At 42.6% G+C, this 14,842-nt stretch overlaps 2 protein-coding genes across 4 annotated transcripts in view; one reads left to right on the forward strand and one right to left on the reverse strand.

Moving 5' to 3' along the window:
- Positions 1–8,254, forward strand: part of DCUN1D3 (defective in cullin neddylation 1 domain containing 3) — a 46,614-nt gene extending 38,360 nt beyond the window's left edge. For all 3 annotated transcript variants that reach the window (XM_025369848.1, XM_025369847.1, XM_025369849.1), the window contains 2 exons: positions 837–1,372; positions 2,851–8,254. In XM_025369848.1, coding sequence (XP_025225633.1) covers positions 942–1,372; positions 2,851–3,334 — 915 coding nt within the window. In that variant the 5' untranslated portion in view covers positions 837–941 and the 3' untranslated portion in view covers positions 3,335–8,254. The remainder of the gene's footprint in view (positions 1–836; positions 1,373–2,850) is intronic.
- Positions 8,255–13,490: 5,236 nt separating this feature from the next.
- Positions 13,491–14,842, reverse strand: part of REXO5 (RNA exonuclease 5) — a 44,787-nt gene continuing 43,435 nt past the window's right edge. Inside the window, exon 20 of the mRNA XM_025371495.1 lies at positions 13,491–13,759. Coding sequence (XP_025227280.1) covers positions 13,684–13,759 — 76 coding nt within the window. The 3' untranslated portion in view covers positions 13,491–13,683. The remainder of the gene's footprint in view (positions 13,760–14,842) is intronic.

Consider the following 14,842-nt stretch of genomic DNA (forward strand, 5'->3'; position numbering starts at 1 on the left):
TGCAACCGGTCCCACTCCTTCTTTTAAAGTAGAGACACACTTCTTTGGAAGACTCAGCCTATAGGCCCTATAGGACAATCACATTTATTGTGAACTTGGCTTGCATTCTAAGTACAGCCTTGCTGAGGACCTGGGGGAGAAAAAGAAGCTCCTCGGTTGGGAAACTTGGTGTGGAGTACAGGCTTGGTGGATGGTTTCTACAGGTGGATGGAGTAGGGCAGAGAAAGGGCATTTCACCTACTATGTGGGATAGGCCCAGAAAGGCATCTGGAGAGATCAGAGGCAAATTTCATTTTGCTGCTTGGCTTAGGCCCCTGCTTGTAGTCTTGACAACCTCATCGTTAGGGCATTATGAGACTATTGTTCTGAATATGGCCACCCCTCCTCCCTACTCATCCTACTTAAAAAGAAAATCTGAGAATGTTGGCATTAGGAATTAGAAGATGAACCGTTCCTTTGTGCCTTCTGGCTTAATCCAGGTCCAAATAACTTTTCTTATGTGATGGCAAGTTGGCAAGACAGATTTCCTCTGGAATATTTCTGTCAAACTGTAGTCTTTGATGCATTCTACATATGAATCAGCCTCTTTGAAATCTATGTTACCTTAAGAATTTTAGGAATTTTCCTCATTGGTTCTCCATATGTGCCCCAACCACTGTGTCGCCAAGGTGAAGTTACAGAACTGGCCTATGAAGGAGATGATGAACTCAGGGTCTCTCCCATGGTTTGTTGTTGGCTTACGGAAATAGAGTGATGAACCACTGTGCACCCTAGAAGGTAGGGTCCGTACCCCATTTCCGCTGCCCAGAGGTGATGGCTTTCTAACTTCCTTCCAGGTTGGCTGGCTCCTCTGGCTGATGGCATGTTGAGGTACATGGGCCAGTGGCAGCGAGGGCATCCGATCCAGAGGGGGCCACTCTAGAGGCCCGGCCACCAGCACCATGGGCCAGTGTGTCACCAAGTGTAAGAATCCCTCATCGACCTTGGGCAGCAAGAATGGAGACCGTGACCCCAGCAACAAGTCACACAGCAGGCGGGGTGCAGGCCACCGTGAGGAGCAGGTACCACCCTGTGGCAAGCCAGGTGGAGATATCCTTGTCAACGGGACCAAGAAGGCTGAGGCTGCCACTGAGGCCTGCCAGCTGCCGACGTCCTCGGGAGATGCTGGGAGGGAGTCCAAGTCCAATGCCGAGGAGTCTTCCTTGCAGAGGTTGGAAGAACTGTTCAGGCGCTACAAGGATGAGCGGGAAGATGCAATTTTGGAGGAAGGCATGGAGCGCTTTTGCAATGACCTATGTGTTGACCCCACAGAATTTCGAGTGCTGCTCTTGGCTTGGAAGTTCCAGGCTGCAACCATGTGCAAATTCACCAGGTCAGTCACAAACACTTTGTGTCACCAGGTGAGCAGTGGTACCCAGCTAGGATAGGACTGGGTTGGCTTCATAGGGTTTTGGGTAAGTTTTTACGTTTTTATTTTTCTGATCAGGTTCTCTAAAGCTTAAATGTTTTGAGCCAAGTTGTGGTTATGATGCTGAGAAGCCCCTCTGGACTCTAAAGGTTTAAAATGTATCTCCCTGGCTCTGCAGCAGACCTACTAAATAGGAATCTCAGGGGGGAAGGCCTGGGCATTTGGATTTTGATTTTGATAAAGATTCATGTCTGGTTCTAATGTGTACCCCATGTTTTTTTGTGTGTGTGTGCAGAATAATGCCTTTGCCTAATTCATAGGTCAAATTTCAGGCCTATCCTAGCATTATTTGGCAGCTTCTCAGTAACTGGTCACTGCTCATCTTTGCCTTAAATGAGGAATAAGCCAGGGTGAACCAGGTCGCCAAGTTGCTGCTCAGCCCCACTGCTGCCTTGGACCTTTCTTTTCTTTTACTCCTTTACGTGTACCTCAGTATTTATTGTATGCCCAGCATGTGCCAGGCGCTGTGAGTACCAATACAGTAAGTGCCTCTGGGGAGGGGATATGCCTCTCTCCCTCCATGAAGCCACTTGCCGTTTCTAGTACTTAGCATATTGCCCGCCCGCAGCCAGGCCTGTGTGTAACAAGGTCAGTTGGCCTCAGTTACTAAGCAGTAGCTGTGCATATTGTTCTGGTCATGTGTCCCTATAGAATGTGGTTTGTAGAACATGGGGTTATGAATAAGAACTGACTTTGAGACCCAGCCATACAATTTGTAGTTTGCATGCCCCCACCCCAGGAAGGTTACCCTCCAGACCTCAGAGGCCTCACCTCTTCAGCAGATGCTACTGTCCCTGAGAAGATGATCAGTGCGAGACCATGCTGTAAGCTGAAAGCATTGTATAGATGTTAAAAATACATAATTTTTGTTTTTTAATGATAGAATTTTGATCTCTGGTGATAGAATTACCCAGGTGCAGAATCCTTGGCTCCAGAAGTCTCCCTTTGCAGTCACTAAAAGTGTACCCCAAACAAACAACCCCTAGAGAATCAGAAGGGAAGCAGGAAGCCTCCTCCTCTGGAAGGAAAGAATCCGCAGCTTAATCACTATTGCAGAGCGGGAAACAGGGCAGGGAGCAGGAGACTTGAGTTTAGCTTTGGGAAGATGAATGAATGAATAAATGAACCATTATCAGCTGCCAACTGTGTGCCAGGCACTGTTAGAAGCAGAATAGTAATTTGTTTAGTCCTCACCAAAACCCTTTGAAGTAAGGTGTTATTTTTACCATTTGACAAATAAGGAAATAGGACTAATTAGTTGAAGGAGTTAGAATTCAAATCCAGACCATCTGGCCTGAAAGCCCTGCTCTTAATCACTATGTATATTGCCTGTAAATAATACAGTTTATAATTATTAATTGTCCTTTTCCTTTCTGTTGCAGGAAGGAGTTTTTTGATGGCTGCAAAGCAATAAGTGCAGACAGCATTGACGGAATCTGTGCACGGTTCCCTAGCCTCTTAACAGAAGCCAAACAAGAGGATAAATTCAAGGATCTCTACCGGTTTACATTTCAGTTTGGCCTGGACTCTGAAGAAGGGCAGCGGTCACTGCATCGGGAAATAGCCATTGCCCTGTGGAAACTAGTCTTTACCCAGAACAATCCTCCGGTATTGGACCAATGGCTAAACTTCCTAACAGAGAACCCCTCGGGGATCAAGGGCATCTCCCGGGACACTTGGAACATGTTCCTTAACTTCACTCAGGTGATTGGCCCTGACCTCAGCAACTACAGTGAAGATGAGGCCTGGCCAAGTCTCTTTGACACCTTTGTGGAGTGGGAAATGGAGCGAAGGAAAAGAGAAGGGGAAGGGAGAGGTGCACTCAGCTCAGGGCCCGAGGGCTTGTGTCCCGAGGAGCAGACTTAATGGCTCTGTCCCAGGAGCAGCAGCAAGGATCTGCCAGCTGCCCTGCAGCCAACAGAGGAATTGGACCATTTTGGAAATTACTGAAGATCCGGATATTTTCTACTTTACACCTTTCTCTGCCTTGTATCTGAAAGGGCTCTAAAATGCTGTATCATGTTTTAGGCACTTTCTTCATTTTTTTGGTTATTTTGGTTATTTCCTTTTTTGGGGGGATCTCCCAGAATATTTGAACCTGGTTACATGTTGTGTATTTTTTTTTGAAGCCTTCAGATAGAATAAGCCTGCCATTTCTTGCACAAATTAGGTTTTTTTTTTTTTTTTTTTTTCCGGTAGGGGAGGGCATAGAGCAGGGAGGGGGATGGGACTGTTAGGTTGAATTAACATTACAAAATGATGCAGTGCCAGATCTCAGTTTTGCATATTGTTTTTCAGGGCAGGTCTGTACTGTGTGTAGTGCTGTTTACATGGTTGAATTTAGGTTGTAATAATTATTTTTAAAGATTTACACAGATTTGAATAGCAGTGTTAACTGTTAACCACATTGCATTAATTCCCAGGCGATTTAGACTCTTGGAGAGCCAAGGCCAGCCAAGAGCATGTGTAGTCTGGTAACAACCCCCTTTTAAGCTAATTTATCCAGAACCCTGATCTCCCTCACTTCTTGCTCATTCCTTCTTTGACCTATTGCATTTCATGTTGAGTTTTTCCATCAACATGCTGCACCTGTCAGTCAAGTGAGCATTTTTTAAGAACATGTGTTGTACTGAGAACCACTTAAGCATTGAATGCAGAGAAAGCAGTGCTACCTCAGTTTTGCTGGAAGTAGACTTCTTTGATAGTTTTCTTTCTTTGATGAAGTTTCTGTATTTTCATGTTGTAAGTGGAAATACTTTTTTTTGTTTGTTTGTTTCATTTACCTTGGAGCCAAAGTTTCTGTTCCTGGTGGTCGGGAAACTGCCTGCCGGCCAACTGACTTGAAGGAAAACTGTGGTATGGAGCTCTGCTTGAATTTTTTTTAAAAATATGTTTATTTTTTTCTTTGAATATCATCAGCTTACTTGTCTGGCAAGGGCAGAAGCCTGGGGTTGGCCTGAACTCTGCCAAACAAATATCAAAGTGTATTTAATAGTTAAATTTGTGCCCTTTCCCTTCTTGCTGCACCCATGTTGTCACTTAACCCCCAGGAGTTATTTATTATCTTTTTGTTAAAGTCAGGCTCATTTGGGGTAATGTGATGACTGTTTAGGTTTACATGACCCTCCTCTCCTTTCCCTACCCCCAAATATGTATATATACATATATAAAATATGTATATATTTTACCTATATAAAATATATATATATACACATATATGTATCTATATTCCTTTGTTTCTTTGCCTGCTTATACTGGCCATAAAAGAGGGAGCTGCCTTCAATGTATAAAGTATAAGAAGAGTGCCAGGGAAAGCCATAATGGAGGCTTTTGGATCTGAATTTGGACCATTTTCACTAAAGAGAACATGAGTTTTGCCCAGCCCTTTCCTCACAAGAGGGAGGGCCTGGTTCCCCAGACTTCTCCACGCAATCGCTTCATAAGGCCAGCTTTGGCCAGACTGCCGCAGGGGCCTGAGGAACTGACTCTGGTCCTACCTGGTTTCAGTTAGAGGGTCCTCTTGTTATTTTTCCATTTAAAAAGTATGTCCTCAGAAAACTGTACTGGAAGGATGGGTGGCAGGAACTTGTATAGTTCAGCTACCAATACTTTGGAACAGATTAAAAAGGGAATCTTTTAAATAAAAACTTATAAAAATATTTATACTCTTGAGATAATGAGACTTTGTCTATTAAACATTTGGAGGTTTTTCCCCTAACCTAATACCCCGCTGTGTCCCAGGTATGTTTCTCAGCCTGGGCAGGAATTGCATGTTTTGAGTTCCATTGTGAGCAGCCTTATAGCTCTGGGCTCCCACCTGAAGGGTTATTAAATAGTTTTGGCAGTCAGTATTTTTCTAAAATTGATATTGACTATAAGGAACATACTTGGAATTTTTTTTTTTTTTTTTTTAAATCCTAAACCTGACAGTTCCTCCTTCAGAGGGGCAAATGGGAAACTTTAAGATCATTCACGATATAGTACTGCTAGAAAGCTGGAGGGGGTCTTGGGCCAGATGCCTGGCTTCTGTTCTAGCTAAATAAGGCTCTGGAGTAAGTCTCCAGGGGTTCCAGCAGGTTCTGTGGGATCAGCTGTAGCTGGGTACCCAGACTGAGGTTTTAAAAAGACTGCTGTTTCATTAAGCCGTTTGCAACTCATTTTCCTCGGTTCTGGATTGGGTAGTGGTTGACTGAGGGGAAAGGCAGGCTGCACTTGGCCAGGTAAGGCCCTTCCCATCCCAGATCAGCGTGTATCAGAGAGAGGTGCGCAAAAGAGGGAGGCAGCCCAGGACCCTGAGTAGAGAAACTAGGTTCCTTCCTCACCCTTTAAGAAGACATTCCGTGCATTACGTGTACTAGAGTGGGTGGATTTTGTTGTTTTTTAAATTAACTATTTAGCCTCCTCATCCCCCACCAAAAAAGCCATTTAGTTATTTTTTGGTTATATTGATCCATTTGCAAATGAGAAGCCAGAAAAGGGAGCAGTCAGGGAGGAACTTACAAGTTCCTTCCAAGTTTGAGTATTTGATGTCCAGCAAAGATTTCAAGCTTCTGCAGTCGCTCTGGGCCAATGCTTGACTCTTTCATGACCACAAGAAATGCAGTTTTTCTGCAAAGGGATCCAAGGTGAGGTGTGTGTAGGGTTTGAAGTTATACTTCTGGGAAATGAAAAGCCTTGTTCCTTTCAACCTAGAAATAGGTTTGCCACTTAATGAGTGGTAAGTCTGTGTAAGAGGCTGAATGTGTGCCCCTCAGGTAAGCCAGTACACTCCTTGCTTAGCAATAGAACATCAGGGTGATGTGGAGAGGGGCAGGATGTGGATGCCACTTTGGAAATTGGCAACATCTGAGGACGACAACAAACTGTGTGTTGGGAAATAAGAAACAACTCGGTTTTGACAAATGGCTTTGTAAGCTTTTGTGATGTTTCTTTAGCAATTTATTAGAAAGATGGTGTGAGATGACGTGCTGCTTCATTGAATTGCTCTTTCCTCCATCTTTGCCAAATCTCAATGTATCATTCTTAACCCTACCTCCTGTAAGCGGCTTTGCTATGCTTCAGCTCGTCGTCTCAGCAGCTGAAGTGCTGCCTACCTGTGTGAGTTGGGTCCAGGAACCCATGTCTGCCCCTCTGATAAGGGAAGATGAATCTAGAGCTGGGTAAAGATCTAAATTTTAACCAAACCCCTGGGCCCAGGAAAATAACAATTGAAAACATACAAGGCAGTGTTTTCAGTATTAAACTTCCCCAAGGAAGGCAGAAACTAGTGTTTTTGGAAAGGGAGAAAGGATTAAGCCACACAGTATTAGTCTTTGAAGCAGTACTGGTCTCCAGGGGCTGGTGCCGAATGCTGGAGGCTGCAGGGTGTGGGACCCCATAGTACACTTGATGGCCTCATGTGCTACATACTATGCCAAATTGTATTGAACAGTGGTGGGAAGTTACTGGGATAAGAACTTGTCTAAAAGTTTACAAACCAAAACAGATCTGTTAGGTCGGTGCAAAAGTAAGTTTTTGCCATACTTTGTGTATGTTTTTGCCATTAAGTATGGCAAAAACCACAATTACTTTTACACCAACCTATATATTTAGGAGTGTTTGGTTTGCCAGATTCCAAATGAGGTCTTCAGTGCAGTGAAGCCCAAAAGGTAGACTCAGTTATGCAATTATAAGGTTAAGGCATGGAAGAAAGCTGCTGCTAGGTTTTTGTTGCCTTTTACTTGACTGCTTTGCTATTTTTCTTGTCTCTCATGTTTGGTTAGCTATGACTTGAGCATCTTGGTAACTGACAAAGGTCTTCCTTAGGGGACTTGAACATCTTGGTAAATGATGGGTCTTCCTTGGAGGAGGACTCCAGCAGTATCTTGTTTAAATGACTGAAAGGACTATGAAGGTTGTTGAATTGTGTTAATTGGGACTCATTGATGAAATGCGACATTGATCATATAAAGGTTCCCATCCACCCCCCTTCAGAGTTTATGCCTATGATAAGCTGTAATTGCGTATCCAGTTTAAACTGGACTGGGACTGCATGTTGGTGAAGATCAGCAGGGGTTTTCACCCTTTTCGAAAGACGAAATAGATTCTTGAGCACTGGTTGCAGAAGCCAAAATAGTTCAAATAGCTTTGCATAACCATTGGGTTCTGCTTCTGATTCAGGTGCTGGGCATCATGTCCTCCCTATTCTTCTCTTCTTGGAAACCCAGCCTATCTCATAGATACCTACTTCTGCCACCCATCCAACTTCCCTGCTCCTTTCAACACAAATCTTGGATATTGCCAAAGGAAGCCATTCAGCAGCTGCTGGGGTTTTTCATTCCCCCGACACGCATACATTTGCTCTGGGAGAAGTGTCTTCCCTCTGACCCTGGTCCCCAGCTCCGTCTGTGATTAACTGCTCTTACCTGTTGCACTAATGAATATGACTCTAGGTTTTAAAGGGGGAATGTGAAGCAATAGGCAAATGGGGCTTGGATGAATTGGTCCCGCAGATATACCCTGCCTTAAGCCGCTGAGGTGATGAGTCCACTGCTCATGTGACCCTCCACCTTTGTGGATCCCTCTTGGTTTGTGACCAGTGTGTCTGTCTGTTGAGGTTGTACAAACTTGACAAAAGTTAATACTTTTGTTTGTATTCTCTGCACTGTTGCACTCTCCAAATGGCCCCTTGAGTATTTTTATTGACTTGTTACACACATTTTTGTCTTTGATGTCTACATTTTTTCCTTTAATGTTTTTTATTTGGACGGTTACCTGCTGTTGGATTTAATAAATTTGTTTACTTGATTATTGATATTTCTACAAAAAAAAAAACCAAAAAACAAAAAAAACAGTGACTTTATTCTGGGGCAAAATTTACCTACTGGGAGCTTCTACCAACATAATATTGAGTGACAATTTTTATTCTTTGAAAAACAATCCAGATAAGTACAGGATCCTCAGACTCCAAACATGGGTGTTAACCTCCCACATACCAAGTTTAATAGAGTGGCTTTTGAGGGTCTTAGTGCTGAGAGGCAAAGAGCAAATAAGTCTTCACAGGGCCACTGCCTAAATAGTCTTACCTTAGCAACTAATGTGAATTCTCATGAGGAATAAAAAGCGAAGTTGAGCACTGTGTTAAATGCATGACCCCTAGATTTAACAGTATGGCAGTGATTAAGGCAAAGGAAACGAGCTGTATCTGGCTTAAACTCAAGTGCCACTGCTGTGTGACCTTTGGCAAGTTAGTGAACCTCTAAGTTTCCTTTTACTCATCTGCAAAATTAAAAGGCTTTTGCTTCCATCAGAGTGCTAGAATTTTAAAAGTCTTGATAAAGTCCCAATGACACATAAGTGCTCAAACATTACAAGCTCTTTTAAGGTTGTCCAAAGGAATGTTAGGTGAGTAATGCAGGGAAACCAGAGAATAAGAGAGGGGGGTTGGCATGGTCATACATGACCTTTCACAAGTCACAGCCCCTCTTAGGGGCTTAATTTTCCTCTGTGCCAAATTGGGGATGGGGGAAGAAGCTCAGACTAACGTGATCCCTGTGATTCCCATCTGCCTCTTAACACTCTAGATGTATGATGATTAGACCACTTAAGACCCTTAGCTTCCTTCCATTGTATTTTCTGCCTACTTGTTTATATTCAGGAAAGCTCTTGAGTGGTCATCTTACACATTTCTTTCATGGAGGCCCTGATGGCCTCCCCAAAGATTCCCAGCCTCATGTTGGTATTTTGTAAAAATAAATAAGTATGGTGGTAGGAGTAGGTGTACTTTTCAGTTGCAAAGGCTCTGGAAGTCATGTCTACATTCTCTGATTATGGAGAGGTTTCTGATATTTCCTCAATGAACTGGAACTCTTTCTCTTCCTCTGTCATTACTAAGGACAGGACCCGGTGGGGGCTGGAAGGAAATCTAAGGGGTGATGTTTTCCTCACTTAAAAAGTATGCCTCTAAAGCATTCCCCAGTTGGCTCGTGGGCTTGTTTCTTCTGTGCTTTGGCACTTCTGCCTTACGGAGCCCAGCCAGAGCCTTATAAATAGGTTTGGGGAATAAAGTGGAAGGATACTGACTTGGGGGCTTGTATAGAGCCTGGGCTATTCAAAGTGCTGCCGTCACAGGCTGTATAGATTACAGCTAAAATCCAATTTTCAATTAGATGATGGGCAAACAACTTCACTTAGTTACCAGATGAGCTTAACTGCACATGGAATGCTTTCTAGCAAGAAAGGTGCACTGAAGGTAGTGCTCGGGGTCGGAGGAGTATGAAAGTTGCAACACTGGCTTCTTCCCTCCTTTCAAATCCAGTTGCTGAAGCACATGGCTGGATTGGCTCTGGGAGTCATACTTCTAGCTCTCAGTTTTGACGTAGGTCAAAAAGGGTTAGTCTGCCTGATAAGATTAGGGAGCTTGCCTAACCTTTCCATTTCCTTTCCTTTATGTCAACTTCTGAGGATGCCCTGTCTTAAAAATATAAGGCTCCTACCTGAGTTTAATCTTCTGTCCAGTGTTCTGACCCTTATCCCATCTCTTGACTCAGGGGTGCTAAAAAAGTCCTGGTGGAATGTAGCAGCACCAGTGCAGTCAGCAGCAAAGCATCTGAACTCTACAGTGTTTTGTAATCCATGCTGATGGGTACTCTCCATGGGCCCTGTGCTTATCTGGGGTGGTGCTGCTAAAACTGCTAGTACATTACAGAGCTATACAATAGTGTGGTACTACTACATGACAAGACAGCAGAAAACATGAATACTGGCCCTAGTATACACGTGGACTTACATGATAAAGGAGCCTCGTCCTTTATTGGGTAAGTAAAGCTAGATAATTGGGTAAAATTATCTAAATATTTGGGAGTAAGTTATTACATGCCAAAATAAATTCCAAGAAAAATAAGGCTATGACGTATAGACATTAAATCATTAGAAATATATAAACTTGTCATTGGATCCAGAGATCAGTCAGGGCTTTCTAAGCAGAAAAGCAAATAGAAGAAATCACAAAAGACTAAACATAAAATGATGTACCTTAAAAAGCAAACTAAAATTTTGTAATAGTTTATAAATGGACATTATAGTGAATCCATAAGGTGCTCTTAAATCAGTATGGAAAAGGACCTGGCTTCCCAACAGAAAAATGGCAAAGGATACGAACAACTCACTTAGGAAAAATAATTTACCAAAAAGCTTCTGGGGAAAAAAGCAGGATGCCAATCTAAAGGGTATTCAAATAAGTAGAATTAAATATACAATGAAAAACTTATATTGGCAAAAATTTGAAGCAAATCTATGCTAGTAAACAGTAAAAGCCTTTCTGGAGTTAAAAGCATGTGAGATTTCTTCCTAAAAAATCTCCAAGGATGTATGTGCAAGGATATCACCAGCAGCATCATTTGGAAACAACTTTAATGTCAACAAAAGGGACTGCTTTAGAAATTATGGCATACATCAATGTTAGAATGTTATACTCTGCTTTTGAATAATAGAATTTCTATCATCATGGAAAAAGTTGATCGATTATAAAATATTGGCAGTCATTGACCATTGATGGTGGGATCAGTTGTGATTTAAATTTTTCTGTATTTTTCAAATTTTCATTAATAGGTTTCCTTTATAATAGGGAAGAGGTTATTTACAGAAAGGGGGGCAAAAGGAAATGAACAACCCCACTATGGGCAAGGAGACCAGAAAATGGGAGTAATGTGTTCGAAGCCTAAACCATGAGTTCTGTAAAAGCCCTTGGAGTTGCTTTTCCTCCATAAGAAGCTGCTTCTCCAGCAGCTGCCTTGGCAGCTCTGCACTGGCTGCCTAGAAGGGTGTGGGAGGAAAAATGCACAAACGCACTTATGAATGGAATGTGTGTTTTGCAAGAGGCCAAGTTGGCAGCTTTGGCTTCCAAAAGGTGGAGCATCAGGCGAAAGAACAGAGTGTGCAGACTGAAGTCTCAGAGGCCTTGTAGTGCAGGCCCATCTCTGCAGAGTTCTGGAGTTGGATCCCTGGGGAAACCTCCAGCCCTACCCTTTCTCCTAAGAAAAAGATGGCCTTGGCTATTCTTGGGAGCAAGTGGAGTGCTCTTGGTACAGGGAGATAATCCTTAGTAAAATAGTATGTCATTTATTCAGCACTCAATCTTGACTTTTCCTAGTTTAATCCTCATAACCTTATGAAGTACTAATTTCCCCCATTTTAAAGGTGAGGAAACAGGCCCAGAGAGGGAAAATAATTCACACATAGTGCATTACTGTGTCATTTTCCACAAATGTCTCAATAATCAAAAGTAGTTATTTCCTCATTTTACACAGCTGTGGAAATAGCCTCAAATGAGGTTAAGTGACTTGCCCCAAAATACTCAGGTGTGTGTGGGAGGTGAAGCTCCAACCCAGGCCTGTTCATATTCAAGGCAGGCACTTAATTTGTCTCTGAAGACTTCAACCTCAAGAGGTAAACAGCAGCTAAGCTCTCACAGCTTTGGAGCTCAGCTGGGCAGGAAGGAACCCAACAACACTTGTCAGCTTCAAGTTCTCAGGGCCTTGCAGCAGAAGTTGGCAGTTCACCTAGGGAACTTTCCTCCTGATGAAGGGACTTGAATCAAGTTGCAGTGTCTGACCCCAAGTCAAGCTCCTCAGTTCTGGTTCCATATAGGGTCAGATCTTACAGAAGCTACATTTAAACTTTCATATAGGACCAGATCTTATGAAGCTACATTTACAGGAAACACTGCTCCAACTGCCCAACCCTAAGAGTTAATTTTAAGTAGAATTATCTTTTTCTTCTTTTCTTCTCCTGACAGCAGCTGTTAAGAATTATTTTCCAATTATAAAAGCAATGTATGTTGAATGTTTAAGAAAAAAATCGAGTCTACAACAGAAAAGCATTTGTTAAAACCTAATTTGTCAATGCCACTAGCCATAGATAAATACTGTTAACATTTTGGCATATAGCCTTGCAGGTTTTGTTAGAAGCCTATGTATAACTTTGTATATTTTCTCCTACAAAAGTGGACTCAAACTACATGCTATTCTGTATCCCTCAAAAGTGGACTCAAACTACATGCTATTCTGTATCCCTCCAGACTTCATACAACAAATAATATACAGTACTGTGAATACATAATCTCACTAATCTGTAATCCTCTGGGATACATACCATTATTCCAGACACAGAAATGTTAAGTAATTTATTCAAGTTCACACAGCTAATGATTTAAAAAGCTGGGATTCAAAGTCAAGCATTCTGGAGCTAGAGGTCTACTTCCTCTTCTTGAAGATCTCTTTCACTGAAGATTTTACTCTCTCACACACACACACTTTAGAACTGGCTACCTATAACTCCATTGTAATAACCCTGTGATATCTCCTTCATTACATGTTTTTGTGTAACGATCCTAGTACCCTAGGACAATGCTGTAGAATTACAGGGTCTCAGTGTATGGAGCAATTTACGAGGTTTTTGGGTATGATACATACTGTATGCCAGGTTCATCTTTTCTGGAGGGCAGTTAATATCTCTACTAGTTTTGGAATTGGGTGCCTATGCCCCATGTCCTTTCCAACACAGATTGTTACCAGTTTGAGAGTTGATTAAAACGGCTTTTACTGAATTTCAAGTTTCCAGTTCCTAGGGGGAGAGATGGTGTGATGGAGGCACCTACTGGTGAAGGGTGGCACTGCAGTCATGTTCTGAAGGGAAGGATTCCTAAACGTGGAATGGAAGGGGTTTCCAGGGCTGCTTAAAAAAACTAAAAGAATCTTCCACTCCACTGCCTGGTGGACTTGCCAGATTTTTCAGTTCAGCCTATCATTGCCCTTCCATTTTATAAGAGCTGTCAATAAGAAAACAGTTTAAAGAAATTTGCTTCACAGACATTACAACTTTGACAGATTGTCTAATTGGCTGGTTTTCTGCAGAGAAGTCAGTCCTCTTGGTTTCCTTACCAGAATATACCACGTAATAGGGGTGCTACATGGAGTGAGTACCTGCTACCACGCCTATGCACATAAACTCAATGACACAAAGAAACAATCTGTGGACACCCCCATACTATGCTTGAACTTTAGGCATTTATTGAAAACTTATACATGCCATATAAACAAACTAAACTCTTAGCTACTATACCAAGTTTCCACAAAAGCTGTCTGCTGGTTGGAGAGACTACAGCCTGACCACATTCTTTGCCATTGCCTACAAGGCGTAAGAAATGGCACATGGAAACATGGCAGGCCGACTCATGATCACAGGCCTGAGATGGTGCTTTCTTCTTCCTCTTTTATTCCCATCAGTCCTAGGCCAGAGAGTGAACCATGAGTGCTGCAATAAATAAGAAACAAAGGTAGGTTTTTATCCATAAGGTTGAATGAATGGCTATAAATGCCTAGTTAGAGAAGATGTTTTTCCAAGTACGTGTGTGTGTGCCATGGGGCAAGGGCAGGAAGGTTTATGGAAAGCTGCCTGCTGAAGATAGTTTAATGGAAAAAGCACTGATGAGTCTCAGAGGTCTAGATTCAAATCCTACCTTTACCAATTAGGAGATATGAGGCATATCTATAAAACTATGAAATATTTAAATTACTATCTCACAGGGATTTTGGTGAAGACTATCGGCAATAGCAAACATACACTGAGCATTTACTACATGCCAAGAATTGTTCTAAGCACTTGTCTCATTTAATCCTCAAAACAGCTCACTGATGTAGGTACAAGTGTTATCCTCATTTAAAAAATAAACAAGCTCATAGACATTATATGACTTGCTCAAGTCACAGAACTGTTAAGCGACAGAACCAGGATATCAATAATAGCAATCTGTCATTAGAGCCCTTACAAGTTGCTGTTAAAGCGTCTTAGTCTTTGTTCATTCCATACTTTTGTAGCACCTGCTAGGTGCCGGGGGCTGTTTAAAAAACATTACAAAACATTAACTTATTTAATAATGTTTGTTGTAAAAAACCTGGCATGGTGCTTTGAATTTAGGAGCCATTTATTAGTTCCCTGCCACCTTGTAATTCATATTCATGGAACTGGGTTAGAGTTGAGGAGCTCTCTGAGGCAAAGCAGGTAGAAATGAGGAAAGACAGGCCGGGCGCGGTGGCTCACGCCTGTAATCCCTGCACTTTGGGAGGCCGAGGCGGGCGGATCACGAGGTCAGGAGATCGAGACCATCCTGGCTAACAAGGTGAAACCCCGTCTCTACTAAAATACAAAAAATTAGCCGGGCGCGGTGGCGGCGCCTGTAGTCCCAGCTACTCGGGAGGCTGAGGCAGGAGAATGGCGCGAACCCGGGAGGCGGAGCTTGCAGTGAGCCGAGATGGTGCCACTGCACTCCAGCCTGGGGGACAGAGTGAAGACTCCGCCTCAAAAAAAAAAAAAAAAAAAAAAAAAAAAAAAAAGAAA

The sequence above is a fragment of the Theropithecus gelada genome, chromosome 20 (genome assembly GCF_003255815.1).
Source record: "Theropithecus gelada isolate Dixy chromosome 20, Tgel_1.0, whole genome shotgun sequence".
Taxonomy (NCBI): Eukaryota; Metazoa; Chordata; class Mammalia; order Primates; family Cercopithecidae; genus Theropithecus; species Theropithecus gelada.